The sequence below is a fragment of the Anabas testudineus genome, chromosome 19 (genome assembly GCF_900324465.2).
Source record: "Anabas testudineus chromosome 19, fAnaTes1.2, whole genome shotgun sequence".
Lineage (NCBI taxonomy): Eukaryota > Metazoa > Chordata > Actinopteri > Anabantiformes > Anabantidae > Anabas > Anabas testudineus.
Window position 1 is genome coordinate 13,250,654 of NC_046628.1, and position 23,914 is coordinate 13,274,567.

Consider the following 23,914-nt stretch of genomic DNA (forward strand, 5'->3'; position numbering starts at 1 on the left):
TTTAATTCACTCTTGTTTCTCTTCAGATCGTATAAATCTTTCGCCTTTTACTAAAGATTTCCGTGGAGAGGAACGACAGGAGTTTAACTCAATTTTTTTGATGCCCTGCTTATGTGGGGCTTTCTGACAGTGTTAAAAAAAAAACTAAAAATACATCGGTAGAACAATTGCAATTAACAGACACGCGGTCTGTTTTAGACATATCATTTGTAAGAAGAAAATTGTTCACTCAAACATTTCAATCACCACGTTGGCGACATCTGCTGGAGAAATGTGACAGAATGTCATTTATATATATGACATTTGTGTTGTGTCAAATTCTTCTGTGACTTAGATGGGAAGGAAATTGAGATTATGTGGAAATAAATTAGTGCAACATCTTCAACAAGAGGTTAATTCAATTTTTTTGATTCCCTGTTTCTGTGGGGCATAATAACAATGTTAAAAAAAAAAAATCAACAATTCGTACTAAATGTCAAATCCGGTTATTACCTTAAACGTCAAACAAACTATTTCGGAAAATGACTTACTGTTGTGAAATCTTTCCTTTTTTCTGTTTAAAAGCGGTAGTTGTGGCAGTAACGTAGATTAACTACCTTTGTTGAATTGCTGTTTGTAGTTTTAGTTGTTCTGTATAAATTAATGTCGTTTTTATAAACGTTAGCAAAGCGGTAACGGAAAATCTTGTGAGCGCTAAATGTAAGGTCTCATCTCCCATCATGCCTTGCGTCTCAAACCAGCTGTGACGTACGTGGTCCTGTTGTCATGACAAACTGAGTTTCACTTTACGTTTAATTCACTCTTGTTTCTCTTCAGATCGTATAAATCTTTCGCCTTTTACTAAAGATTTCCGTGGAGAGGAACAACAAGAGTTTAACTCAATTTTTTTGATTCCCTGCTTATGTGGGGCTTTCTGACAGTGTTAAAAAAAAAGAACTAAACATACATCGGTAGAACAAGTGCAATTAATACATACACGGTCTGTATGTAGACATATCACTTATAAAAAGCCTTGAGCAGTGTAGGTTTACTAATGATGGAATAAGCAATGTTTTCTGAGGCTTTGAACCAACTGAAGCAATGATTGAGTAAATGGTTCACTATTCACTCAAACATTTCAATCACCACGTTGGCGACATCTGCTGGAGAAATGTGACAGAATGTCATTTATATATATGACATTTGTGTTGTGTCAAATTCTTGTGTGACTTCGATGGGAAGGAAATTGAGATTATGTGGAAATAAATTAGTGCAACATCTTCTCTCCCATCATGCCTTGCGTCTCAAACCAGCTGTGACGTACGTGGTCCTGTTGTCATGACAAACTGAGTTTCACTTTACGTTCAATTCACTCTTGTTTCTCTTCAGATCGTATAAATCTTTCGCCTTTTACTAAAGATTTCCGTGGAGAGGAACAACAAGAGTTTAACTCAATTTTTTGATGCCCGGCTTATGCGGGGCTTTCTGACAGTGTAAAAAAAAAACCTAAAAATACATCGGTAGAACAAGTGCAATTAATACATACACGGTCTGTATGTAGACATATCACTTATAAAAAGCCTTGAGCAGTGTAGGTTTACTAATGATGGAATAAGCAATGTTTTCTGAGGCTTTGAACCAACTGAAGCAATGATTGAGTAAATGGTTCACTATTCACTCAAACATTTCAATCACCACGTTGGCGACATCTGCTGGAGAAATGTGACAGAATGTCATTTATATATATGACATTTGTGTTGTGTCAAATTCTTGTGTGACTTAGATGGGAAGGAAATTGAGATTATGTGGAAATAAATTAGTGCAACATCTTCAACAAGAGGTTAATTCAATTATTTTGATGCCCTGCTTCTGTGGGGCATAATAACAATGTTAAAAAAAAAATCAACAATTCGTACTCAATGTCAAATCCGGTTATTACCTTAAACGTCAAACAAACTATTTCGGAAAATGACTTACTGTTGTGAAATCTTTCCTTTTTTCTGTTTAAAAGCGGTAGTTGTGGCAGTAATGTAGATTAACTACCTTTGTTGAATTGCTGTTTGTAGTTTTAGTTGTTCTGTATAAATTAATGTCGTTTTTATAAACGTTAGCAAAGCGGTAACGGAAAATCTTGTGAGCGCCAAATGTAAGGTCTCATCTCCCATCATGCCTTGCGTCTCAAACCAGCTGTGACGTACGTGGTCCTGTTGTCATGACAAACTGAGTTTCACTTTACGTTTAATTCACTCTTGTTTCTCTTCAGATCGTATAAATCTTTCGCCTTTTACTAAAGATTTCCGTGGAGAAGAACAACAAGAGTTTAACTCAATTTTTTGATGCCCTGCTTATGTGGGACTTTCTGACAGTGTTAAAAAAAAAAACTAAAAATACATCGGTAGAACAAGTGCAATTAACAGACACGCGGTCTGTTTTAGACATATCATTTGTAAGAAGAAAATTGTTCACTCAAACATTTCAATCACCACGTTGGCGACATCTGCTGGAGAAATGTGACAGAATGTCATTTATATATATGACATTTGTGTTGTGTCAAATTCTTGTGTGACTTAGATGGGAAGGAAATTGAGATTATGTGGAAATAAATTAGTGCAACATCTTCTCTCCCATCATGCCTTGCGTCTCACACCAGCTGTGACGTACGTGGTCCTGTTGTCATGACAAACTGAGTTTCACTTTACGTTTAATTCACTCTTGTTTCTCTTCAGATCGTATAAATCTTTCGCCTTTTACTAAAGATTTCCGTGGAGAGGAACGACAGGAGTTTAACTCAATTTTTTGATGCCCTGTTTCTGTGGGGTATAATAACAATGTTAAAAAAAAAATCAACAATTCGTACTCAATGTCAAATCCGGTTATTACCTTAAACGTCAAACAAACTACTTCGGAAAATGACTTACTGTTGTGAAATCTTTCCTTTTTTCTGTTTAAAAGCGGTAGTTGTGGCAGTAACGTAGATTAACTACCTTTGTTGAATTGCTGTTTGTAGTTTTAGTTGTTCTGTATAAATTAATGTCGTTTTTATAAACGTTAGCAAAGCGGTAACGGAAAATCTTGTGAGCGCTAAATGTAAGGTCTCATCTCCCATCATGCCTTGCGTCTCAAACCAGCTGTGACGTACGTGGTCCTGTTGTCATGACAAACTGAGTTTCACTTTACGTTTAATTCACTCTTGTTTCTCTTCAGATCGTATAAATCTTTCGCCTTTTACTAAAGATTTCCGTGGAGAGGAACAACAAGAGTTTAACTCAATTTTTTGATGCCTTGCTTATGTGGGGCTTTCTGACAGTGTTAAAAAAGCCTGAAAATACATCGGTAGAACAAGTGCAATTAATACATACACGGTCTGTATGTAGACATATCACTTATAAAAAGCCTTGAGCAGTGTAGGTTTACTAATGATGGAATAAGCAATGTTTTCTGAGGCTTTGAACCATCTGAAGCAATGATTGAGTAAATGGTTCACTGTTCACTCAAACATTTCAATCACCACGTTGGCGACATCTGCTGGAGAAATGTGACAGAATGTCATTTATATATATGACATTTGTGTTGTGTCAAATTCTTGTGTGACTTAGATGGGAAGGAAATTGAGATTATGTGGAAATAAATTAGTGCAACATCTTCTCTCCCATCATGCCTTGCGTCTCACACCAGCTGTGACGTACGTGGTCCTGTTGTCATGACAAACTGAGTTTCACTTTACGTTTAATTCACTCTTGTTTCTCTTCAGATCGTATAAATCTTTCGCCTTTTACTAAAGATTTCCGTGGAGAGGAACAACAAGAGGTTAACTCAATTTTTTTGATGCCCTGCTTCTGTGGGGCATAATAACAATGTTAAAAAAAAAAATCAACAATTCGTACTAAATGTCAAATCCGGTTATTACCTTAAACGTCAAACAAACTATTTCGGAAAATGACTTACTGTTGTGAAATCTTTCCTTTTTTCTGTTTAAAAGCGGTAGTTGTGGCAGTAATGTAGATTAACTACCTTTGTTGAATTGCTGTTTGTAGTTTTAGTTGTTCTGTATAAATTAATGTCGTTTTTATAAACGTTAGCAAAGCGGTAACGGAAAATCTTGTGAGCGCCAAATGTAAGGTCTCATCTCCCATCATGCCTTGCGTCTCAAACCAGCTGTGACGTACGTGGTCCTGTTGTCATGACAAACTGAGTTTCACTTTACGTTTAATTCACTCTTGTTTCTCTTCAGATCGTATAAATCTTTCGCCTTTTACTAAAGATTTCCGTGGAGAGGAACAACAAGAGTTTAACTCAATTTTTTGATGCCCTGCTTATGTGGGACTTTCTGACAGTGTTAAAAAAAAAACTAAAAATACATCGGTAGAACAAGTGCAATTAACAGACACGCGGTCTGTTTTAGACATATCATTTGTAAGAAGAAAATTGTTCACTCAAACATTTCAATCACCACGTTGGCGACATCTGCTGGAGAAATGTGACAGAATGTCATTTATATATATGACATTTGTGTTGTGTCAAATTCTTGTGTGACTTAGATGGGAAGGAAATTGAGATTATGTGGAAATAAATTAGTGCAACATCTTCTCTCCCATCATGCCTTGCGTCTCACACCAGCTGTGACGTACGTGGTCCTGTTGTCATGACAAACTGAGTTTCACTTTACGTTTAATTCACTCTTGTTTCTCTTCAGATCGTATAAATCTTTCGCCTTTTACTAAAGATTTCCGTGGAGAGGAACGACAGGAGTTTAACTCAATTTTTTGATGCCCTGTTTCTGTGGGGTATAATAACAATGTTAAAAAAAAAATCAACAATTCGTACTCAATGTCAAATCCGGTTATTACCTTAAACGTCAAACTAACTACTTCGGAAAATGACTTACTATTGTGAAATCTTTCCCTTTTTCTGTTTAAAAGCGGTAGTTGTGGCAGTAACGTAGATTAACTACCTTTGTTGAATTGCTGTTTGTAGTTTTAGTTGTTCTGTATAAATTAATGTCGTTTTTATAAACGTTAGCAAAGCGGTAACGGAAAATCTTGTGAGCGCTAAATGTAAGGTCTCATCTCCCATCATGCCTTGCGTCTCAAACCAGCTGTGACGTACGTGGTCCTGTTGTCATGACAAACTGAGTTTCACTTTACGTTTAATTCACTCTTGTTTCTCTTCAGATCGTATAAATCTTTCGCCTTTTACTAAAGATTTCCGTGGAGAGGAACAACAAGAGTTTAACTCAATTTTTTGATGCCTTGCTTATGTGGGGCTTTCTGACAGTGTTAAAAAAAACCTAAAAATACATCGGTAGAACAAGTGCAATTAATACATACACGGTCTGTATGTAGACATATCACTTATAAAAAGCCTTGAGCAGTGTAGGTTTACTAATGATGGAATAAGCAATGTTTTCTGAGGCTTTGAACCAACTGAAGCAATGATTGAGTAAATGGTTCACTATTCACTCAAACATTTCAATCACCACGTTGGCGACATCTGCTGGAGAAATGTGACAGAATGTCATTTATATATATGACATTTGTGTTGTGTCAAATTCTTGTGTGACTTCGATGGGAAGGAAATTGAGATTATGTGGAAATAAATTAGTGCAACATCTTCTCTCCCATCATGCCTTGCGTCTCACACCAGCTGTGACGTACGTGGTCCTGTTGTCATGACAAACTGAGTTTCACTTTACGTTTAATTCACTCTTGTTTCTCTTCAGATCGTATAAATCTTTCGCCTTTTACTAAAGATTTCCGTGGAGAGGAACAACAAGAGGTTAATTCAATTTTTTTGATGCCCTGCTTCTGTGGGGCATAATAACAATGTTAAAAAAAAATTCAACAATTCGTACTAAATGTCAAATCCGGTTATTACCTTAAACGTCAAACAAACTATTTCGGAAAATGACTTACTGTTGTGAAATCTTTCCTTTTTTCTGTTTAAAAGCGGTAGTTGTGGCAGTAATGTAGATTAACTACCTTTGTTGAATTGCTGTTTGTAGTTTTAGTTGTTCTGTATAAATTAATGTCGTTTTTATAAACGTTAGCAAAGCGGTAACGGAAAATCTTGTGAGCGCCAAATGTAAGGTCTCATCTCCCATCATGCCTTGCGTCTCAAACCAGCTGTGACGTACGTGGTCCTGTTGTCATGACAAACTGAGTTTCACTTTACGTTTAATTCACTCTTGTTTCTCTTCAGATCGTATAAATCTTTCGCCTTTTACTAAAGATTTCCGTGGAGAGGAACAACAAGAGGTTAATTCAATTTTTTGATGCCCTGCTTATGTGGGGCTTTCTGACAGTGTTAAAAAAAAAACTAAAAATACATCGGTAGAACAAGTGCAATTAACAGACACACGGTCTGTTTTAGACATATCATTTGTAAGAAGAAAATTGTTCACTCAAACATTTCAATCACCACGTTGGCGACATCTGCTGGAGAAATGTGACAGAATGTCATTTATATATATGACATTTGTGTTGTGTCAAATTCTTCTGTGACTTAGATGGGAAGGAAATTGAGATTATGTGGAAATAAATTAGTGCAACATCTTCAACAAGAGGTTAATTCAATTTTTTTGATGCCCTGTTTCTGTGGGGTATAATAACAATGTTAAAAAAAAAAAATCAACAATTCGTACTAAATGTCAAATCCGGTTATTACCTTAAACGTCAAACAAACTATTTCGGAAAATGACTTACTGTTGTGAAATCTTTCCTTTTTTCTGTTTAAAAGCGGTAGTTGTGGCAGTAATGTAGATTAACTACCTTTGTTGAATTGCTGTTTGTAGTTTTAGTTGTTCTGTATAAATTAATGTCGTTTTTACAAACGTTAGCAAAGCGGTAACGGAAAATCTTGTGAGCGCCAAATGTAAGGTCTCATCTCCCATCATGCCTTGCGTCTCAAACCAGCTGTGACGTACGTGGTCCTGTTGTCATGACAAACTGAGTTTCACTTTACGTTTAATTCACTCTTGTTTCTCTTCAGATCGTATAAATCTTTCGCCTTTTACTAAAGATTTCCGTGGAGAGGAACAAAAGGAGTTTAACTCAATTTTTTTGATGCCCTGCTTCTGTGGGGCATAATAACAATGTTAAAAAAAATTCAACAATTCGTACTAATTGTCAAATCCGGTTATTACCTTAAACGTCAAACAAACTATTTCGGAAAATGACTTACTGTTGTGAAATCTTTCCTTTTTTCTGTTTAAAAGCGATAGTTGTGGCAGTAATGTAGATTAACTACCTTTGTTGAATTGCTGTTTGTAGTTTTAGTTGTTCTGTATAAATTAATGTCGTTTTTATAAACGTTAGCAAAGCGGTAACGGAAAATCTTGTGAGCGCCAAATGTAAGGTCTCATCTCCCATCATGCCTTGCGTCTCAAACCAGCTGTGACGTACGTGGTCCTGTTGTCATGACAAACTGAGTTTCACTTTACGTTTAATTCACTCTTGTTTCTCTTCAGATCGTATAAATCTTTCGCCTTTTACTAAAGATTTCCGTGGAGAGGAACAACAAGAGTTTAACTCAATTTTTTTGATTCCCTGCTTATGTGGGGTTTTCTGACAGTGTTAAAAAAAAAGAACTAAAAATACATCGGTAGAACAAGTGCAATTAACAGACACACGGTCTGTATGTAGACATATCACTTATAAAAAGCCTTGAGCAGTGTAGGTTTACTAATGATGGAATAAGCAATGTTTTCTGAGGCTTTGAACCAACTGAAGCAATGATTGAGTAAATGGTTCACTATTCACTCAAACATTTCAATCACCACGTTGGCGACATCTGCTGGAGAAATGTGACAGAATGTCATTTATATATATGACATTTGTGTTGTGTCAAATTCTTGTGTGACTTCGATGGGAAGGAAATTGAGATTATGTGGAAATAAATTAGTGCAACATCTTCTCTCCCATCATGCCTTGCGTCTCAAACCAGCTGTGACGTACGTGGTCCTGTTGTCATGACAAACTGAGTTTCACTTTACGTTTAATTCACTCTTGTTTCTCTTCAGATCGTATAAATCTTTCGCCTTTTACTAAAGATTTCCGTGGAGAGGAACAACAAGAGTTTAACTCAATTTTTTGATGCCCGGCTTATGCGGGGCTTTCTGACAGTGTAAAAAAAAAACCTAAAAATACATCGGTAGAACAAGTGCAATTAATACATACACGGTCTGTATGTAGACATATCACTTATAAAAAGCCTTGAGCAGTGTAGGTTTACTAATGATGGAATAAGCAATGTTTTCTGAGGCTTTGAACCAACTGAAGCAATGATTGAGTAAATGGTTCACTATTCACTCAAACATTTCAATCACCACGTTGGCGACATCTGCTGGAGAAATGTGACAGAATGTCATTTATATATATGACATTTGTGTTGTGTCAAATTCTTGTGTGACTTAGATGGGAAGGAAATTGAGATTATGTGGAAATAAATTAGTGCAACATCTTCAACAAGAGGTTAATTCAATTATTTTGATGCCCTGCTTCTGTGGGGCATAATAACAATGTTAAAAAAAAATCAACAATTCGTACTCAATGTCAAATCCGGTTATTACCTTAAACGTCAAACAAACTATTCGGAAAATGACTTACTGTTGTGAAATCTTTCCTTTTTTCTGTTTAAAAGCGGTAGTTGTGGCAGTAATGTAGATTAACTACCTTTGTTGAATTGCTGTTTGTAGTTTTAGTTGTTCTGTATAAATTAATGTCGTTTTTATAAACGTTAGCAAAGCGGTAACGGAAAATCTTGTGAGCGCCAAATGTAAGGTCTCATCTCCCATCATGCCTTGCGTCTTAAACCAGCTGTGACGTACGTGGTCCTGTTGTCATGACAAACTGAGTTTCACTTTACGTTTAATTCACTCTTGTTTCTCTTCAGATCGTATAAATCTTTCGCCTTTTACTAAAGATTTCCGTGGAGAAGAACAACAAGAGTTTAACTCAATTTTTTGATGCCCTGCTTATGTGGGACTTTCTGACAGTGTTATAAAAAAAAAACTAAAAATACATCGGTAGAACAAGTGCAATTAAAAGACACACGGTCTGTTTTAGACATATCATTTGTAAGAAGAAAATTGTTCACTCAAACATTTCAATCACCACGTTGGCGACATCTGCTGGAGAAATGTGACAGAATGTCATTTATATATATGACATTTGTGTTGTGTCAAATTCTTGTGTGACTTAGATGGGAAGGAAATTGAGATTATGTGGAAATAAATTAGTGCAACATCTTCTCTCCCATCATGCCTTGCGTCTCACACCAGCTGTGACGTACGTGGTCCTGTTGTCATGACAAACTGAGTTTCACTTTACGTTTAATTCACTCTTGTTTCTCTTCAGATCGTATAAATCTTTCGCCTTTTACTAAAGATTTCCGTGGAGAGGAACGACAGGAGTTTAACTCAATTTTTTTGATGCCCTGCTTATGTGGGGCTTTCTGACAGTGTTAAAAAAAAAACTAAAAATACATCGGTAGAACAAGTGCAATTAACAGACACACGGTCTGTTTTAGACATATCATTTGTAAGAAGAAAATTGTTCACTCAAACATTTCAATCACCACGTTGGCGACATCTGCTGGAGAAATGTGACAGAATGTCATTTATATATATGACATTTGTGTTGTGTCAAATTCTTGTGTGACTTAGATGGGAAGGAAATTGAGATTATGTGGAAATAAATTAGTGCAACATCTTCTCTCCCATCATGCCTTGCGTCTCACACCAGCTGTGACGTACGTGGTCCTGTTGTCATGACAAACTGAGTTTCACTTTACGTTTAATTCACTCTTGTTTCTCTTCAGATCGTATAAATCTTTCGCCTTTTACTAAAGATTTCCGTGGAGAGGAACGACAGGAGTTTAACTCAATTTTTTGATGCCCTGTTTCTGTGGGGTATAATAACAATGTTAAAAAAAAAATCAACAATTCGTACTCAATGTCAAATCCGGTTATTACCTTAAACGTCAAACTAACTACTTCGGAAAATGACTTACTATTGTGAAATCTTTCCCTTTTTCTGTTTAAAAGCGGTAGTTGTGGCAGTAACGTAGATTAACTACCTTTGTTGAATTGCTGTTTGTAGTTTTAGTTGTTCTGTATAAATTAATGTCGTTTTTATAAACGTTAGCAAAGCGGTAACGGAAAATCTTGTGAGCGCTAAATGTAAGGTCTCATCTCCCATCATGCCTTGCGTCTCAAACCAGCTGTGACGTACGTGGTCCTGTTGTCATGACAAACTGAGTTTCACTTTACGTTTAATTCACTCTTGTTTCTCTTCAGATCGTATAAATCTTTCGCCTTTTACTAAAGATTTCCGTGGAGAGGAACAACAAGAGTTTAACTCAATTTTTTGATGCCTTGCTTATGTGGGGCTTTCTGACAGTGTTAAAAAAGCCTGAAAATACATCGGTAGAACAAGTGCAATTAATACATACACGGTCTGTATGTAGACATATCACTTATAAAAAGCCTTGAGCAGTGTAGGTTTACTAATGATGGAATAAGCAATGTTTTCTGAGGCTTTGAACCAACTGAAGCAATGATTGAGTAAATGGTTCACTGTTCACTCAAACATTTCAATCACCACGTTGGCGACATCTGCTGGAGAAATGTGACAGAATGTCATTTATATATATGACATTTGTGTTGTGTCAAATTCTTGTGTGACTTAGATGGGAAGGAAATTGAGATTATGTGGAAATAAATTAGTGCAACATCTTCTCTCCCATCATGCCTTGCGTCTCACACCAGCTGTGACGTACGTGGTCCTGTTGTCATGACAAACTGAGTTTCACTTTACGTTTAATTCACTCTTGTTTCTCTTCAGATCGTATAAATCTTTCGCCTTTTACTAAAGATTTCCGTGGAGAGGAACAACAAGAGGTTAACTCAATTTTTTTGATGCCCTGCTTCTGTGGGGCATAATAACAATGTCAAAAAAAAAAATCAACAATTCGTACTAAATGTCAAATCCGGTTATTACCTTAAACGTCAAACAAACTATTTCGGAAAATGACTTACTGTTGTGAAATCTTTCCTTTTTTCTGTTTAAAAGCGGTAGTTGTGGCAGTAATGTAGATTAACTACCTTTGTTGAATTGCTGTTTGTAGTTTTAGTTGTTCTGTATAAATTAATGTCGTTTTTATAAACGTTAGCAAAGCGGTAACGGAAAATCTTGTGAGCGCCAAATGTAAGGTCTCATCTCCCATCATGCCTTGCGTCTCAAACCAGCTGTGACGTACGTGGTCCTGTTGTCATGACAAACTGAGTTTCACTTTACGTTTAATTCACTCTTGTTTCTCTTCAGATCGTATAAATCTTTCGCCTTTTACTAAAGATTTCCGTGGAGAAGAACAACAAGAGTTTAACTCAATTTTTGATGCCCTGCTTATGTGGGACTTTCTGACAGTGTTAAAAAAAAAAAACTAAAAATACATCGGTAGAACAAGTGCAATTAACAGACACGCGGTCTGTTTTAGACATATCATTTGTAAGAAGAAAATTGTTCACTCAAACATTTCAATCACCACGTTGGCGACATCTGCTGGAGAAATGTGACAGAATGTCATTTATATATATGACATTTGTGTTGTGTCAAATTCTTGTGTGACTTAGATGGGAAGGAAATTGAGATTATGTGGAAATAAATTAGTGCAACATCTTCTCTCCCATCATGCCTTGCGTCTCACACCAGCTGTGACGTACGTGGTCCTGTTGTCATGACAAACTGAGTTTCACTTTACGTTTAATTCACTCTTGTTTCTCTTCAGATCGTATAAATCTTTCGCCTTTTACTAAAGATTTCCGTGGAGAGGAACGACAGGAGTTTAACTCAATTTTTTGATGCCCTGTTTCTGTGGGGCATAATAACAATGTTAAAAAAAAAATCAACAATTCGTACTCAATGTCAAATCCGGTTATTACCTTAAACGTCAAACAAACTACTTCGGAAAATGACTTACTATTGTGAAATCTTTCCCTTTTTCTGTTTAAAAGCGGTAGTTGTGGCAGTAACGTAGATTAACTACCTTTGTTGAATTGCTGTTTGTAGTTTTAGTTGTTCTGTATAAATTAATGTCGTTTTTATAAACGTTAGCAAAGCGGTAACGGAAAATCTTGTGAGCGCTAAATGTAAGGTCTCATCTCCCATCATGCCTTGCGTCTCAAACCAGCTGTGACGTACGTGGTCCTGTTGTCATGACAAACTGAGTTTCACTTTACGTTTAATTCACTCTTGTTTCTCTTCAGATCGTATAAATCTTTCGCCTTTTACTAAAGATTTCCGTGGAGAGGAACAACAAGAGTTTAACTCAATTTTTTGATGCTCTGCTTATGCGGGGCTTTCTGACAGTGTTAAAAAAAGCCTGAAAATACATCGGTAGAACAAGTGCAATTAATACATACACGGTCTGTATGTAGACATATCACTTATAAAAAGCCTTGAGCAGTGTAGGTTTACTAATGATGGAATAAGCAATGTTTTCTGAGGCTTTGAACCAACTGAAGCAATGATTGAGTAAATGGTTCACTGTTCACTCAAACATTTCAATCACCACGTTGGCGACATCTGCTGGAGAAATGTGACAGAATGTCATTTATATATATGACATTTGTGTTGTGTCAAATTCTTGTGTGACTTAGATGGGAAGGAAATTGAGATTATGTGGAAATAAATTAGTGCAACATCTTCTCTCCCATCATGCCTTGCGTCTCACACCAGCTGTGACGTACGTGGTCCTGTTGTCATGACAAACTGAGTTTCACTTTACGTTTAATTCACTCTTGTTTCTCTTCAGATCGTATAAATCTTTCGCCTTTTACTAAAGATTTCCGTGGAGAGGAACAACAAGAGGTTAACTCAATTTTTTTGATGCCCTGCTTCTGTGGGGCATAATAACAATGTCAAAAAAAAAAATCAACAATTCGTACTAAATGTCAAATCCGGTTATTACCTTAAACGTCAAACAAACTATTTCGGAAAATGACTTACTGTTGTGAAATCTTTCCTTTTTTCTGTTTAAAAGCGGTAGTTTTGGCAGTAATGTAGATTAACTACCTTTGTTGAATTGCTGTTTGTAGTTTTAGTTGTTCTGTATAAATTAATGTCGTTTTTATAAACGTTAGCAAAGCGGTAACGGAAAATCTTGTGAGCGCCAAATGTAAGGTCTCATCTCCCATCATGCCTTGCGTCTCAAACCAGCTGTGACGTACGTGGTCCTGTTGTCATGACAAACTGAGTTTCACTTTACGTTTAATTCACTCTTGTTTCTCTTCAGATCGTATAAATCTTTCGCCTTTTACTAAAGATTTCCGTGGAGAAGAACAACAAGAGTTTAACTCAATTTTTTGATGCCCTGTTTCTGTGGGGCATAATAACAATGTTAAAAAAAAAATCAACAATTCGTACTCAATGTCAAATCCGGTTATTACCTTAAACGTCAAACAAACTACTTCGGAAAATGACTTACTATTGTGAAATCTTTCCCTTTTTCTGTTTAAAAGCGGTAGTTGTGGCAGTAACGTAGATTAACTACCTTTGTTGAATTGCTGTTTGTAGTTTTAGTTGTTCTGTATAAATTAATGTCGTTTTTATAAACGTTAGCAAAGCGGTAACGGAAAATCTTGTGAGCGCTAAATGTAAGGTCTCATCTCCCATCATGCCTTGCGTCTCAAACCAGCTGTGACGTACGTGGTCCTGTTGTCATGACAAACTGAGTTTCACTTTACGTTTAATTCACTCTTGTTTCTCTTCAGATCGTATAAATCTTTCGCCTTTTACTAAAGATTTCCGTGGAGAGGAACAACAAGAGTTTAACTCAATTTTTTGATGCTCTGCTTATGCGGGGCTTTCTGACAGTGTTAAAAAAAGCCTGAAAATACATCGGTAGAACAAGTGCAATTAATACATACACGGTCTGTATGTAGACATATCACTTATAAAAAGCCTTGAGCAGTGTAGGTTTACTAATGATGGAATAAGCAATGTTTTCTGAGGCTTTGAACCAACTGAAGCAATGATTGAGTAAATGGTTCACTATTCACTCAAACATTTCAATCACCACGTTGGCGACATCTGCTGGAGAAATGCGACAGAATGTCATTTATATATATGACATTTGTGTTGTGTCAAATTCTTGTGTGACTTAGATGGGAAGGAAATTGAGATTATGTGGAAATAAATTAGTGCAACATCTTCTCTCCCATCATGCCTTGCGTCTCACACCAGCTGTGACGTACGTGGTCCTGTTGTCATGACAAACTGAGTTTCACTTTACGTTTAATTCACTCTTGTTTCTCTTCAGATCGTATAAATCTTTCGCCTTTTACTAAAGATTTCCGTGGAGAGGAACAACAAGAGGTTAACTCAATTTTTTGATGCCCTGCTTATGTGGGGCTTTCTGACAGTGTTAAAAAAAAAACTAAAAATACATCGGTAGAACAAGTGCAATTAACAGACACACGGTCTGTTTTAGACATATCATTTGTAAGAAGAAAATTGTTCACTCAAACATTTCAATCACCACGTTGGCGACATCTGCTGGAGAAATGTGACAGAATGTCATTTATATATATGACATTTGTGTTGTGTCAAATTCTTGTGTGACTTAGATGGGAAGGAAATTGAGATTATGTGGAAATAAATTAGTGCAACATCTTCAACAAGAGGTTAATTCAATTATTTTGATGCCCTGCTTCTGTGGGGCATAATTACAATGTTAAAAAAAAAATCAACAATTCGTACTCAATGTCAAATCCGGTTATTACCTTAAACGTCAAACAAACTATTTCGGAAAATGACTTACTGTTGTGAAATCTTTCCTTTTTTCTGTTTAAAAGCGGTAGTTGTGGCAGTAACGTAGATTAACTACCTTTGTTGAATTGCTGTTTGTAGTTTTAGTTGTTCTGTAATGTCATATATATAAATGACATTCTGTCACATTTCTCCAGCAGATGTCGCCAACGTGGTGATTGAAATGTTTGAGTGAACAGTGAAGCATTTTCTCAATCATTGCTTCAGTTGGTTGAAAGCCTCAGAAAACTTTGCTTATTCCATCATTAGTAAAACTCAGCTGCTCAAAAAAATAATGGCACACTTAAACAATACATCCTAGATCTCAATGAATGACATCCTCCATGTTCTTACAGTGGGTCTTATGATTTCCTCCCGGTACCTAATGCCAGTCAGGGCACCTCTGGCTAGCACACGGAGATCTGTGTGACCCTCCAAGGAAATCCTTTACTGTGTAAATCTTTTTACTAAGATGATCATATTATATATGATATCATGCTAGTTAGTAGTTAGCAAGTTTTTTCTTAAACTAAACAACCTTTGAATGACTTTTTTCTCAATTATAGTAAAGTCACAGGATATGCCATGTGACATATCTACATACAGACCTTGTTATTTGTACTTGTTCTACGAATGTATTTTTATGTTTCTTTTTAATACTGTCAGAAAGCCCCACAAAAGCAGGGCATCAAAAAATTGAGTTAAACTCTTGTTGTTCCTCTCCACGGTAATCTTTAATAAAAGGCAAAAGATTCATAAGATCTGAAGACAAACAAGAGTGAATTAAAAATCAAGTGAAAATCATATTCTCATGTTAACAGGACCACGTACGTCACTGCGGATTTTAGACACACAGCATGATGGGAGAGGAGACAGTTCTTGTTTGACTTAGATGGGAAGGAAATTGGGATTGTGTGGAAATTAGTACAGATTCAGCAGCCCTCATTAACTTAGAGCTCACCTAACTCAGGTTAGAGCTATCCCATATTATCATTTATCAATCTATATCTTTTAAAATTTGTCTTTTCAGCTTATTTTAGATTTGAATATCTCATTTTCCCCTGACAGTAGTTATATGTTTATGGATGGCTGTTAAAGATAAACAACTAGTGACAATTAAACTACTGCAAAAGAAGAGGGCACTATGAGATGAGGTGATTGAAAGGGCACCAGTCAAACCTGAACTAAAGGAAAACGCAATGGAAACATGGCATTTGTGTTTTTTCATGTATTCACTTTAGGAAAGGTTAAAGTTTCCTCAATGCTCCACACAGACCTGATGTCTTTGTCTCTTCTGTGGGAGCTCAAGTGACGTTTAAATCACATGCTTCATGTACATCATGTTTTATTCATTAAGTCTGTTTCCATTGCGTTTTGTCGCATTTTGCTTTTTATGCATGGCCTCCACTATGCATGAAAGATCTTTGGCCAAAAAATACAAAAATATAAATAGATTTCCACTCAGGTTTGTTATGCAGAAATTGAATTGAATACAAACAACTAGATGGCACCCCACCTTTGTTGCTGAGCTAAGGTGGAGGATATATATATAAATAATGCTATAATGTAATGATGTAAATAGTTTTTAGTACATACAATGAAATCAGAGGTACCATTGAGCAACCAAAGCTTAACATGGCCCATTAACGTGTCGGTTATATTTGAGAGCGGTTTAGCTGCTGTGAGACAACCTATAACTTTTTACAGTGTTTTTGCAGTATCTTCGAATAAGTTTCTGTGAGAAAATAAAAGTATTAAAAGACGCAGAACTAGGCAAACTCTACAACCGTCAAGAATAGAAGCTGAGTGCATGTCACCTCTGATTTTTACTGTGACTTTTAAAACTCATATCAGTATTTATTTATCCTGGCTGAGCTGAGTGTGGACACTGGCACATCATCAGCAAGACCCTGCTTTTTACCAATACAGCTACACACGCTGACACCCTGGTGCTGCCAAACACAACCCTCGACAACTGACTTGCTGAGCAGTTGGGGGTCAGTAGCTTATTGCCCCAGGGCATCAAGACAGTGTCTGCTGAAGGAAGTGAGAGAGTTACTCAATCTCTCTAGCTCTCTACCCCCACCCCCAAAGCAGCGGCGGACAGGGCTATCATGACTCAGCTCTTGGCCCTGTCCACCCTCTCAGTTGTGATGATGTAACAGATGGCATATTCATCCTCATTAGTCACAACAAAGGAAAAGTCATGCCTAAATGTATCGCAGCTACGGGAGCTCTGATTGCACAATTAGTCGATTCTGGATACAAACATAGCTACGAACACAAATATCAAATTTTTTATTATTTGTTTAGGCTCCAAAAAGGCATTAAGTTATAGAAATTCAACTGTAGGTTCTGTGTGGGTGTATTTCTGCAAGCTCAAATCGATTCCATACAAATATAAATGACACAAAGCTGGATGCATTTTCTCTACCACTGATATTATGGTTAATATAGTATAACATCAATTTCCTTGCTTTCATGCAGCTACAGGGTTCGTTAAGAAAAGTTTGTGAGGTGCACTTAAAGCAGTAAAACGTGCACAACCACTGCACAATGTTAGCATTTAATCACTGCTCAATTTCTGCAAATTAAAACTCTGACTAACTGCTGTCTTCATTTGGTAGAGATCAGAAAGTTTAGTTAAAGGGCAAGGCTTATTTCTCATATGTGGAAGTTCATGAAGTGGAGTGACAAAGCCAATCACATATAACATGCACAGCTTATAATGGAAATACGGTTGCTCAAAATTAATTCAGTATTAAATCTGAGTGTAATAATACTGCAATAATATTAGAATGATTTTCTTTCTTTCTTCACTGAATGCCGGTTTCAGCTGAAACCATCCTACTTTCTCTTCTCTCGGCCTCCCATGCTCTCACTCCTCTTCCCTCCTCTGCTTCTCTGTCTCTCATAAAGCGGGCAAGGCATAGTGTGTGGTTGGTGTGAGATAACAAAGGCTGAGGAGTTCACCATTATGTAACTTCTGTAGAGGCTGAGGAGGTGGAGGAAGAGGAGGAGAGGCAGCAGGGTTAGCACGTAGGAAAAGCAGGGCAGTAGAAGGCCAGTAGCCTACGTTGCAGTGTTCATTTGTCTTCTACACAACGCACATACACATGCTGGCCTCCTTTTCCTGCTCTCGTCACAGATTCGGCAGGCTGTACTTGCAGATACAGCCTGATAAACTTTCCATGTTTCAGCTTTGTGTTCCCACGCTGACAACCACGCACAAAGATTTTCAAGTGAAGTAAATGTTGGTCTCTTTTCTCTCTGACAGCATCTATGTGCTGTTTGCTGTCCCACCTCTGAGCCAGAGTGCTGAGCAGGCAGCCGCACACACAGGGCCTCTCAAGCTCCCTCCAGCCCCACCCGCCTGTCCTCTGTCGGCCTCCTCATGCCACATTAAACATTTAGTGAGGCACTCTGGATCTGTGTGACACCATCTTTTAGCACCACCAAGCTAACAGTCCTCGCACTGTGGAAAAACATAGGTGCATGCTTGTCAGCGGAAACCTGATACAGCAGTCACACAATTCCCTCTATCCATCACTACCTCTCTTATGCACACACAAAATAAGTGGTTCAGAAAGGCCTGTTGTGTTAAGAGCAAGACCTGCATTAATCAATATTGATTTCTGTAGTGTGCATCTGTATGTGCATGTACTTATGCAGCGTGTGTTTGTTTATGTGTGTCACAGCTTGACTCTCTGCTGCAGTAAGGTGTGACCCAGGGTTGGGTGTATCCCAAACAGTGCAGTAAAATGCAGCTGCAATATTTTGAAGACGTGAGGAGAGATGGGAAGTGGACATAAAAAGCTGTTTTTCAGCAAGCCACATGTACTATGGCAGGTCTGAGCAGCGTTTGACACAATGTCACCTGATTATCTACTGTTTATTTATTCTAAACAAGCCAAGCAGCATATCCCAACAATTTCAGTGACTTCATTCAACTACGGGCCTTGCTCTCTCATGCTGTAAGAGTCTATTCTCGCGAGAATTCATATACTTTACTACACACACACACACTTATCACCATCACTCCTCCTCCTCTCCCCAGCCCCTCCTTTTCCGTCTCTGCTCGCCTCTCTCCTCTTCAGCCCTGCCTGCCTGTCAGAAAGGTACTCCAGTGTTGGAGGCTAGGCTACCGTCCTCCCGGACCCCCGTACGAGAGCCAGCCGCCGTCGTACCCTAAGGCTCGGGCTCCCCTATCACGGCTCCAACTATGGCAACCACCGCTACTTCCACCAGGTTTACCGACGAGTACCAGCTGTACGAGGAGCTCGGGAAGTAAGCAGCAGTCGTAACGTTAACGATACCGTGTGCATCGTGTTTGTCTTGTCGTTTTGTCCCCCACCCCCGCAACCTCGCCTCGCATTATTTCTGGTTAGCCAGCTAGCATGAGGTAGCTAGCCAAAATAGTTTACAGACTAGCTTGTCATGCTGAGTGCTTTAATAATGTGTCAGTACGTGTGAGCTGGAGTGTGATATTGTGGTGGTGCAGTGTGGCTAAATAAGCGCTGCTATCGGCTACCTAACGTTAGCTTCTCCCGCACTAACGGAGAACTAACGTTCGGTTAGCCACCGTGCTCATATTCATAAACTAGCCCGAGTTAGCCCACCGCCGCATCTTTTAGTCGCTAATTGTGGTGAACACAGTGCACAGATGTTGGTGTATTAACAGCTGTTAGCCCCTCCGTGTTTTCTAGCCGGTATTTTCTGGTCTGCTGAACCCGTCAGCGGGGCCCCGAGAGACGCCGGAGACGTAGCCCTGTGACATTTCACCGGCCCAAGGGTCTGACAGCTCCGTGCGGGCTCGGTACACCAGAGGCTGCAGTCGCTAGCTAACTAGGCCGACCACTTTTCTTTCCTGAGCAGCTGCAGATGATTTGTGTGCCCGTGTTGAGTAACCTCACGTACCCCTCAATCACTTAATGAGGAAGTTATTCGGTCCAGGCTGCGCTGCTTTATGTTTGCACCGTTTCGCCCACACGATCCGATCATGACGGTATCAATAAATGTATTGGCGTTGTGAGTCTTAAACGGAGCCAGCTGCAAAGCGCTGGTACTTATGAGGGCAACTTGATGTTTCGGTGTAGGGGTCTATGACGTGTTTTCTCGGTATTTTGATGACGCCAAAAAAAAAAAAAAACCGGGCCACTACCTCCTCTGTTTCATCACCATCATCATCCTCACCAGCAGCAGCAGCAGCAGCATCTGTTGTTCTTGGCCAGCAGAGCCTTTTCCTCCTGTGCTGTACCCAAACCAGCGGCAGCAGGACGACATTACTTGTATAAAGATACAGCAGCCTTAATTTCCCGCTGCCATTTCCACTCTCTTCTTTATAAGTGACAGTAATCGATGGCACTAATTGCACGGCCGTCCACTAAACGCATACAGTATATGCACCTAAACATCCTCCATAGCGGATATCGGCTCCACTGCTCCTCATTCTTACCTTACATTCTTGCTGCCATTTGTTAATGCATTTTGCTCAGTCATAGGTTATTAATGTCAGGGCACTGGCGTGTACTTCTGTCACCTCTCATTTGCTGGTAAATAATTGAAACTAAGAGCAAAGTGGTAGGAGCAGAGTGCAGTAAAAAGAAAAAGAAGCAAACCTCCATATGTCATCATGAGTAGTAAAAAGCAGCCTTCCTGTGTCAGGAAAACTCTGTAAGGCCAGAAACTGCAGGTTAAACAGGATGCATTACAGGCACTATGAAAATGATGCATAATTACTTGTTCTGTGATCCTCAAAATTGTACCATAACCATAGCAGCTAGCAGGTGGAAAATATGGAGCATTCATCTAGGTCAATATGAAACTCCTCAGAGTAGGAGTTGTTTTATGGTGTGTTATGCACTTCCTTTTCTGCCTGAGCAGATATATAACTGAACACTATTACCTTGTGACTGTATTTAATGTTGTCCATCTTAGTGTAAGATGGAGTCTGTTCTTTGCTGGCTGTGTACCTCTATGAAGTTGATAATCGTACTTAATTCTATGTCAATTCAGGACTAGTGTTCATGTCATGCTGAAGAAGTTATATTGTTATATTGGTGCTGTTTTGTTTGATTGTTGGTCCTCTTTTCAAGTTGAATGCACTGATGCAGTGGTAGTAATGACTGTAAACTGTATGTGTGAAGGAGTGAGAGAAACCAATGTTGTTAGCATACACAAACAAACCATTGCCAAACATGGATGCAGTTTCAAATGTCACTTCATATGTTTGGACTTGTGTGTGTGTGTGTGAGTGAGCATGTGAAATGGAACTGATTTTTGGTTGTTTGTTCTTTCTTCTTAGGGGAGCTTTTTCAGTGGTGCGTAGGTGTGTTAAGAAGTCATCAGGACAGGAATATGCTGCAAAAATTATCAACACTAAGAAGCTGTCTGCAAGAGGTATGTTAACACCATGTATACACTGTTATGTGCATGTTGGCTTTCTTTATGGTGCATATTGATAAGTAGAGCTGTGCGTTAGAACCTTTATATAGCAAGAGTAATCTTCAAAGTAGAAAGTAATAGATAAAAGAGAGATAAGATAGATAAAATAACAGATGGGGAAAGTCTGTCTGTGACTGAGCCATTGAACTGAATATTTAGTTTGTCCACTATAGCCTACAATACATACTCAAAATATAATTATCCTGGTATTGTGTATCAAAATCTTTACTGGTTTACCTTATTATGTATATAATACATCGTTATATCAAAAATATGGACATGAGCATGAGTCCCATAATTCCAATTGGAGATGAATTCTTTGATTCAATCATTTTGTCTGTGGGGAGTTCTTATCAGAAACCTCTTGATGGTTTAATGACCCTCTTTTTAAGCACTGCATTGAATAACTTTCAGTTGCTGCTCTGTGGTGTCATTAGACAACCACTGCACGATGGATTGATCTGAATTTCTAAGGAGTTCTTTATGGGAAGGGCAATCGGATGTGAGTGAAGTAAAACAGTAAGAACTGGCAGGACTTGAAATATTTTATCTTGTCATCTTGTTATTGGTTTCATGTAGCTCCACAGTCCACTCCTGAATTTTTATTAGTGACGTTACCTTTGTATCTTGACAAATATCTACACCCACGTGCACATTCCAGGTGTGGCGTGTCTTGGTGTAATAACGACGTGCGCTCATGTTGATGTGTCAGAACCTCCCTTAGCTTCAGACTGAAATACTTAATTACTTTCTCCTTTTTGTGTCTGACAAATTAGGCCTGTCGGCTTCTTGACATTCATACACACCTGGCTTCCTTTATCTTCCATTCCTCCACTCTAACTTCTCTTTTATATTGCCCGTCTCATGTCTTTCTGTGGAGGGGGATTGGTTTGTATTGAGGCTAATCCATTTATGCTAAATGTATCTCATCAACCACTAAGACCCCACAGATTCCATAGGCGCCTCCTTGTTTGCACTGTTGTCTGTCTGATGGCATTTGAGAGTGTGAGTGAAAGAGAGAGCAGGGAGTAATGCTAATAGAGCATATCTGTATTGTGAGGCATCTGAATGTGTTGTAATGTCATTATTGTTCTATGTCTGCCATCAAGTGTTCACAAAGGGCAGCTCCTGGAATTAATGTGCCACCGAGGAAAAATAAGGGCTCTGCAGAAAACTGCTGGCCTTTCGCAGAGGCAGGGAGTACATTGTAGGCTTGTGTATATCGGAGAAGAGAAGAAGGCTGTCTAGAAGAGGAGGACATTTTTATCAGTATAGTCTTGCATGGAGAGCAGTGACACTCTACACTAGGGAAGCAGGGAGAAATGAGACAGAACGAGACACGTAATAGTGATTGAAGGAGGGGGGGATTTTGTCCTGAGAGAAGAATTGCAGTAGGCCGGTCACCCTGCTGACGCAACATGCACCTACACGGACACAAAACACAACGTCCACAGACACAGGCAGCCAGTGCGTGAGCAGGCAGCTTGCCCGATAGGATTTGGGTGGGTTTTTTTTAGCCCGATGGGGCGAGTGTGACCTCACGCGTGGCCTGGTGGGTAAGTCTCTCAAAGCTCTGGTAAACACTGCAGTAATCTGAGGCGGGGGGAGGGGGAAAGGGAGACAGGGAGGAAAAAGAAGGAAGCAAGGGAGGAAGAAAGAAAGGAAGGGACAATTAGAAGGAAACAAAAGAAGGAAGGACCTAAGAGATGTAGGTTGTTGGTTGGAAGATAGTTCAGCCTACAGACTGTTGTGGGTGGATGTGATTGGGGTGCAGGTAGACAGGTGTCTTAACCATTCCAGATCCTTGCTTACCTCCTATAGGAGGTCCAAAATACATATACCTGATTCCTATCTCAAGGAATTAGGGGTCTTTTGTGCATATCTGATTTATGGTGGTTTCAGTTTATAAATGGGGTACAAATTTTAGCGGATTCGCACATAACTGGGAAATGAGAAAGAGTGTCATTGATTGAAATGACCCAAAGAACACTGTATAGGCCTCAAATTTTCACAAAAATTATGTGTATTACATTTACCTTTTATCCTTTACGAAGAACATCAGATTAAACAAGGAAAGGCTGTATTACATGCGTAGTATGAATTGGTAAAATAATCAAATGATTCACAGATTAGCACACTCAAATGCACTCATAAAAATTATTTTACAGGAAAAACAGGTAAACGAAATTAGAAGTGAGTGTGATACATTTCGATAAATCAATTGATGGTACTTTTCAGACTTTGTGCAGCATGAATCCATTGTTGTATTTCATTGTGAAATGTATGGTAGCTACCTTATCTGCAGCAACACATGCATTTAAGTAACCTGGTTACAATCGATTTCTGGAGTAAGCTGATTTCTTAACTAGATAAGAAACCTGGTTACCGTTATCTGGGTAGGGGATTAGAGAAACCTGATGTCCCTAGGTAGATTTCTCCTCGAGAATGCCGATTTCTCTGCCATGTATATGCACAAACAGATTTCTAATCAGCTTTTTACAAGTGCGCATGTGCATGATAAAGTCTGTAAACTGCTGTAGAAGTCCAAGTGAGGCAGGTTCCACTATTCTTTTGTTAGAATAACAGTTTCCATTGTGAAAAGGAGCATTGTTTTGTCTTTTCTGGGTCAAAGCAGTAAAATAATGAATAAATTAATAAAAGCATTGAAGCAGCCTCTTCCGAGCTAT

The 23,914-nt window shown here is 38.5% G+C and overlaps 1 protein-coding gene and 28 non-coding genes across 44 annotated transcripts in view; 28 read left to right on the forward strand and 1 right to left on the reverse strand.

The window, feature by feature from the left end:
* The first annotated feature begins 6 nt into the window (after positions 1-6).
* Positions 7-121, forward strand: LOC113156887. The gene has a single exon (XR_003298322.1). It is a non-coding gene; the product is annotated as a U5 spliceosomal RNA (small nuclear RNA).
* Positions 122-796: 675 nt separating this feature from the next.
* Positions 797-911, forward strand: LOC113156885. The gene has a single exon (XR_003298320.1). It is a non-coding gene; the product is annotated as a U5 spliceosomal RNA (small nuclear RNA).
* Positions 912-1,348: 437 nt separating this feature from the next.
* Positions 1,349-1,462, forward strand: LOC113156956. Its single transcript, XR_003298388.1, has one exon. It is a non-coding gene; the product is annotated as a U5 spliceosomal RNA (small nuclear RNA).
* A 760-nt stretch (positions 1,463-2,222) lies between these two features.
* LOC113156926 lies at positions 2,223-2,336 on the forward strand. The gene has a single exon (XR_003298360.1). It is a non-coding gene; the product is annotated as a U5 spliceosomal RNA (small nuclear RNA).
* A 349-nt stretch (positions 2,337-2,685) lies between these two features.
* On the forward strand, positions 2,686-2,799 carry LOC113156914. The gene has a single exon (XR_003298349.1). It is a non-coding gene; the product is annotated as a U5 spliceosomal RNA (small nuclear RNA).
* A 364-nt stretch (positions 2,800-3,163) lies between these two features.
* On the forward strand, positions 3,164-3,277 carry LOC113156962. Its single transcript, XR_003298394.1, has one exon. It is a non-coding gene; the product is annotated as a U5 spliceosomal RNA (small nuclear RNA).
* Positions 3,278-3,712: 435 nt separating this feature from the next.
* On the forward strand, positions 3,713-3,825 carry LOC113156906. The gene has a single exon (XR_003298341.1). It is a non-coding gene; the product is annotated as a U5 spliceosomal RNA (small nuclear RNA).
* Positions 3,826-4,190: 365 nt separating this feature from the next.
* On the forward strand, positions 4,191-4,304 carry LOC113156983. The gene has a single exon (XR_003298414.1). It is a non-coding gene; the product is annotated as a U5 spliceosomal RNA (small nuclear RNA).
* Positions 4,305-4,652: 348 nt separating this feature from the next.
* LOC113156915 lies at positions 4,653-4,766 on the forward strand. The gene has a single exon (XR_003298350.1). It is a non-coding gene; the product is annotated as a U5 spliceosomal RNA (small nuclear RNA).
* A 364-nt stretch (positions 4,767-5,130) lies between these two features.
* Positions 5,131-5,244, forward strand: LOC113156963. Its single transcript, XR_003298395.1, has one exon. It is a non-coding gene; the product is annotated as a U5 spliceosomal RNA (small nuclear RNA).
* Positions 5,245-5,680: 436 nt separating this feature from the next.
* LOC113156902 lies at positions 5,681-5,793 on the forward strand. The gene has a single exon (XR_003298337.1). It is a non-coding gene; the product is annotated as a U5 spliceosomal RNA (small nuclear RNA).
* A 366-nt stretch (positions 5,794-6,159) lies between these two features.
* Positions 6,160-6,271, forward strand: LOC113156982. The gene has a single exon (XR_003298413.1). It is a non-coding gene; the product is annotated as a U5 spliceosomal RNA (small nuclear RNA).
* A 675-nt stretch (positions 6,272-6,946) lies between these two features.
* On the forward strand, positions 6,947-7,061 carry LOC113156897. Its single transcript, XR_003298332.1, has one exon. It is a non-coding gene; the product is annotated as a U5 spliceosomal RNA (small nuclear RNA).
* Positions 7,062-7,424: 363 nt separating this feature from the next.
* On the forward strand, positions 7,425-7,539 carry LOC113156978. Its single transcript, XR_003298409.1, has one exon. It is a non-coding gene; the product is annotated as a U5 spliceosomal RNA (small nuclear RNA).
* A 437-nt stretch (positions 7,540-7,976) lies between these two features.
* On the forward strand, positions 7,977-8,090 carry LOC113156957. The gene has a single exon (XR_003298389.1). It is a non-coding gene; the product is annotated as a U5 spliceosomal RNA (small nuclear RNA).
* A 758-nt stretch (positions 8,091-8,848) lies between these two features.
* LOC113156927 lies at positions 8,849-8,962 on the forward strand. The gene has a single exon (XR_003298361.1). It is a non-coding gene; the product is annotated as a U5 spliceosomal RNA (small nuclear RNA).
* A 350-nt stretch (positions 8,963-9,312) lies between these two features.
* Positions 9,313-9,427, forward strand: LOC113156889. Its single transcript, XR_003298325.1, has one exon. It is a non-coding gene; the product is annotated as a U5 spliceosomal RNA (small nuclear RNA).
* A 348-nt stretch (positions 9,428-9,775) lies between these two features.
* LOC113156916 lies at positions 9,776-9,889 on the forward strand. Its single transcript, XR_003298351.1, has one exon. It is a non-coding gene; the product is annotated as a U5 spliceosomal RNA (small nuclear RNA).
* A 364-nt stretch (positions 9,890-10,253) lies between these two features.
* LOC113156965 lies at positions 10,254-10,367 on the forward strand. Its single transcript, XR_003298397.1, has one exon. It is a non-coding gene; the product is annotated as a U5 spliceosomal RNA (small nuclear RNA).
* Positions 10,368-10,802: 435 nt separating this feature from the next.
* On the forward strand, positions 10,803-10,915 carry LOC113156907. Its single transcript, XR_003298342.1, has one exon. It is a non-coding gene; the product is annotated as a U5 spliceosomal RNA (small nuclear RNA).
* A 365-nt stretch (positions 10,916-11,280) lies between these two features.
* On the forward strand, positions 11,281-11,392 carry LOC113156932. Its single transcript, XR_003298366.1, has one exon. It is a non-coding gene; the product is annotated as a U5 spliceosomal RNA (small nuclear RNA).
* Positions 11,393-11,743: 351 nt separating this feature from the next.
* Positions 11,744-11,857, forward strand: LOC113156899. Its single transcript, XR_003298334.1, has one exon. It is a non-coding gene; the product is annotated as a U5 spliceosomal RNA (small nuclear RNA).
* Positions 11,858-12,221: 364 nt separating this feature from the next.
* LOC113156948 lies at positions 12,222-12,335 on the forward strand. The gene has a single exon (XR_003298381.1). It is a non-coding gene; the product is annotated as a U5 spliceosomal RNA (small nuclear RNA).
* Positions 12,336-12,771: 436 nt separating this feature from the next.
* On the forward strand, positions 12,772-12,884 carry LOC113156908. Its single transcript, XR_003298343.1, has one exon. It is a non-coding gene; the product is annotated as a U5 spliceosomal RNA (small nuclear RNA).
* Positions 12,885-13,249: 365 nt separating this feature from the next.
* LOC113156917 lies at positions 13,250-13,363 on the forward strand. The gene has a single exon (XR_003298352.1). It is a non-coding gene; the product is annotated as a U5 spliceosomal RNA (small nuclear RNA).
* A 364-nt stretch (positions 13,364-13,727) lies between these two features.
* LOC113156949 lies at positions 13,728-13,841 on the forward strand. Its single transcript, XR_003298382.1, has one exon. It is a non-coding gene; the product is annotated as a U5 spliceosomal RNA (small nuclear RNA).
* Positions 13,842-14,277: 436 nt separating this feature from the next.
* On the forward strand, positions 14,278-14,389 carry LOC113156975. Its single transcript, XR_003298406.1, has one exon. It is a non-coding gene; the product is annotated as a U5 spliceosomal RNA (small nuclear RNA).
* A 1,062-nt stretch (positions 14,390-15,451) lies between these two features.
* Positions 15,452-15,565, reverse strand: LOC113156937. The gene has a single exon (XR_003298371.1). It is a non-coding gene; the product is annotated as a U5 spliceosomal RNA (small nuclear RNA).
* Positions 15,566-18,846: 3,281 nt separating this feature from the next.
* The window catches only part of LOC113156738 (calcium/calmodulin-dependent protein kinase type II subunit gamma), a 33,432-nt gene continuing 28,364 nt past the window's right edge, over positions 18,847-23,914 (forward strand). For 5 of the 16 annotated variants that reach the window (XM_026352026.1, XM_026352023.1, XM_026352027.1 and 2 more), the window contains exons 1-2: positions 18,848-19,070; positions 21,088-21,182. In XM_026352026.1, coding sequence (XP_026207811.1) covers positions 19,006-19,070; positions 21,088-21,182 — 160 coding nt within the window. In that variant the 5' untranslated portion in view covers positions 18,848-19,005. Of the gene's footprint in view, positions 19,071-21,087; positions 21,183-23,914 lie in introns of all 16 variants that reach the window. The other 11 variants (XM_026352014.1, XM_026352015.1, XM_026352019.1 and 8 more) reach the window with 3 other exon arrangements.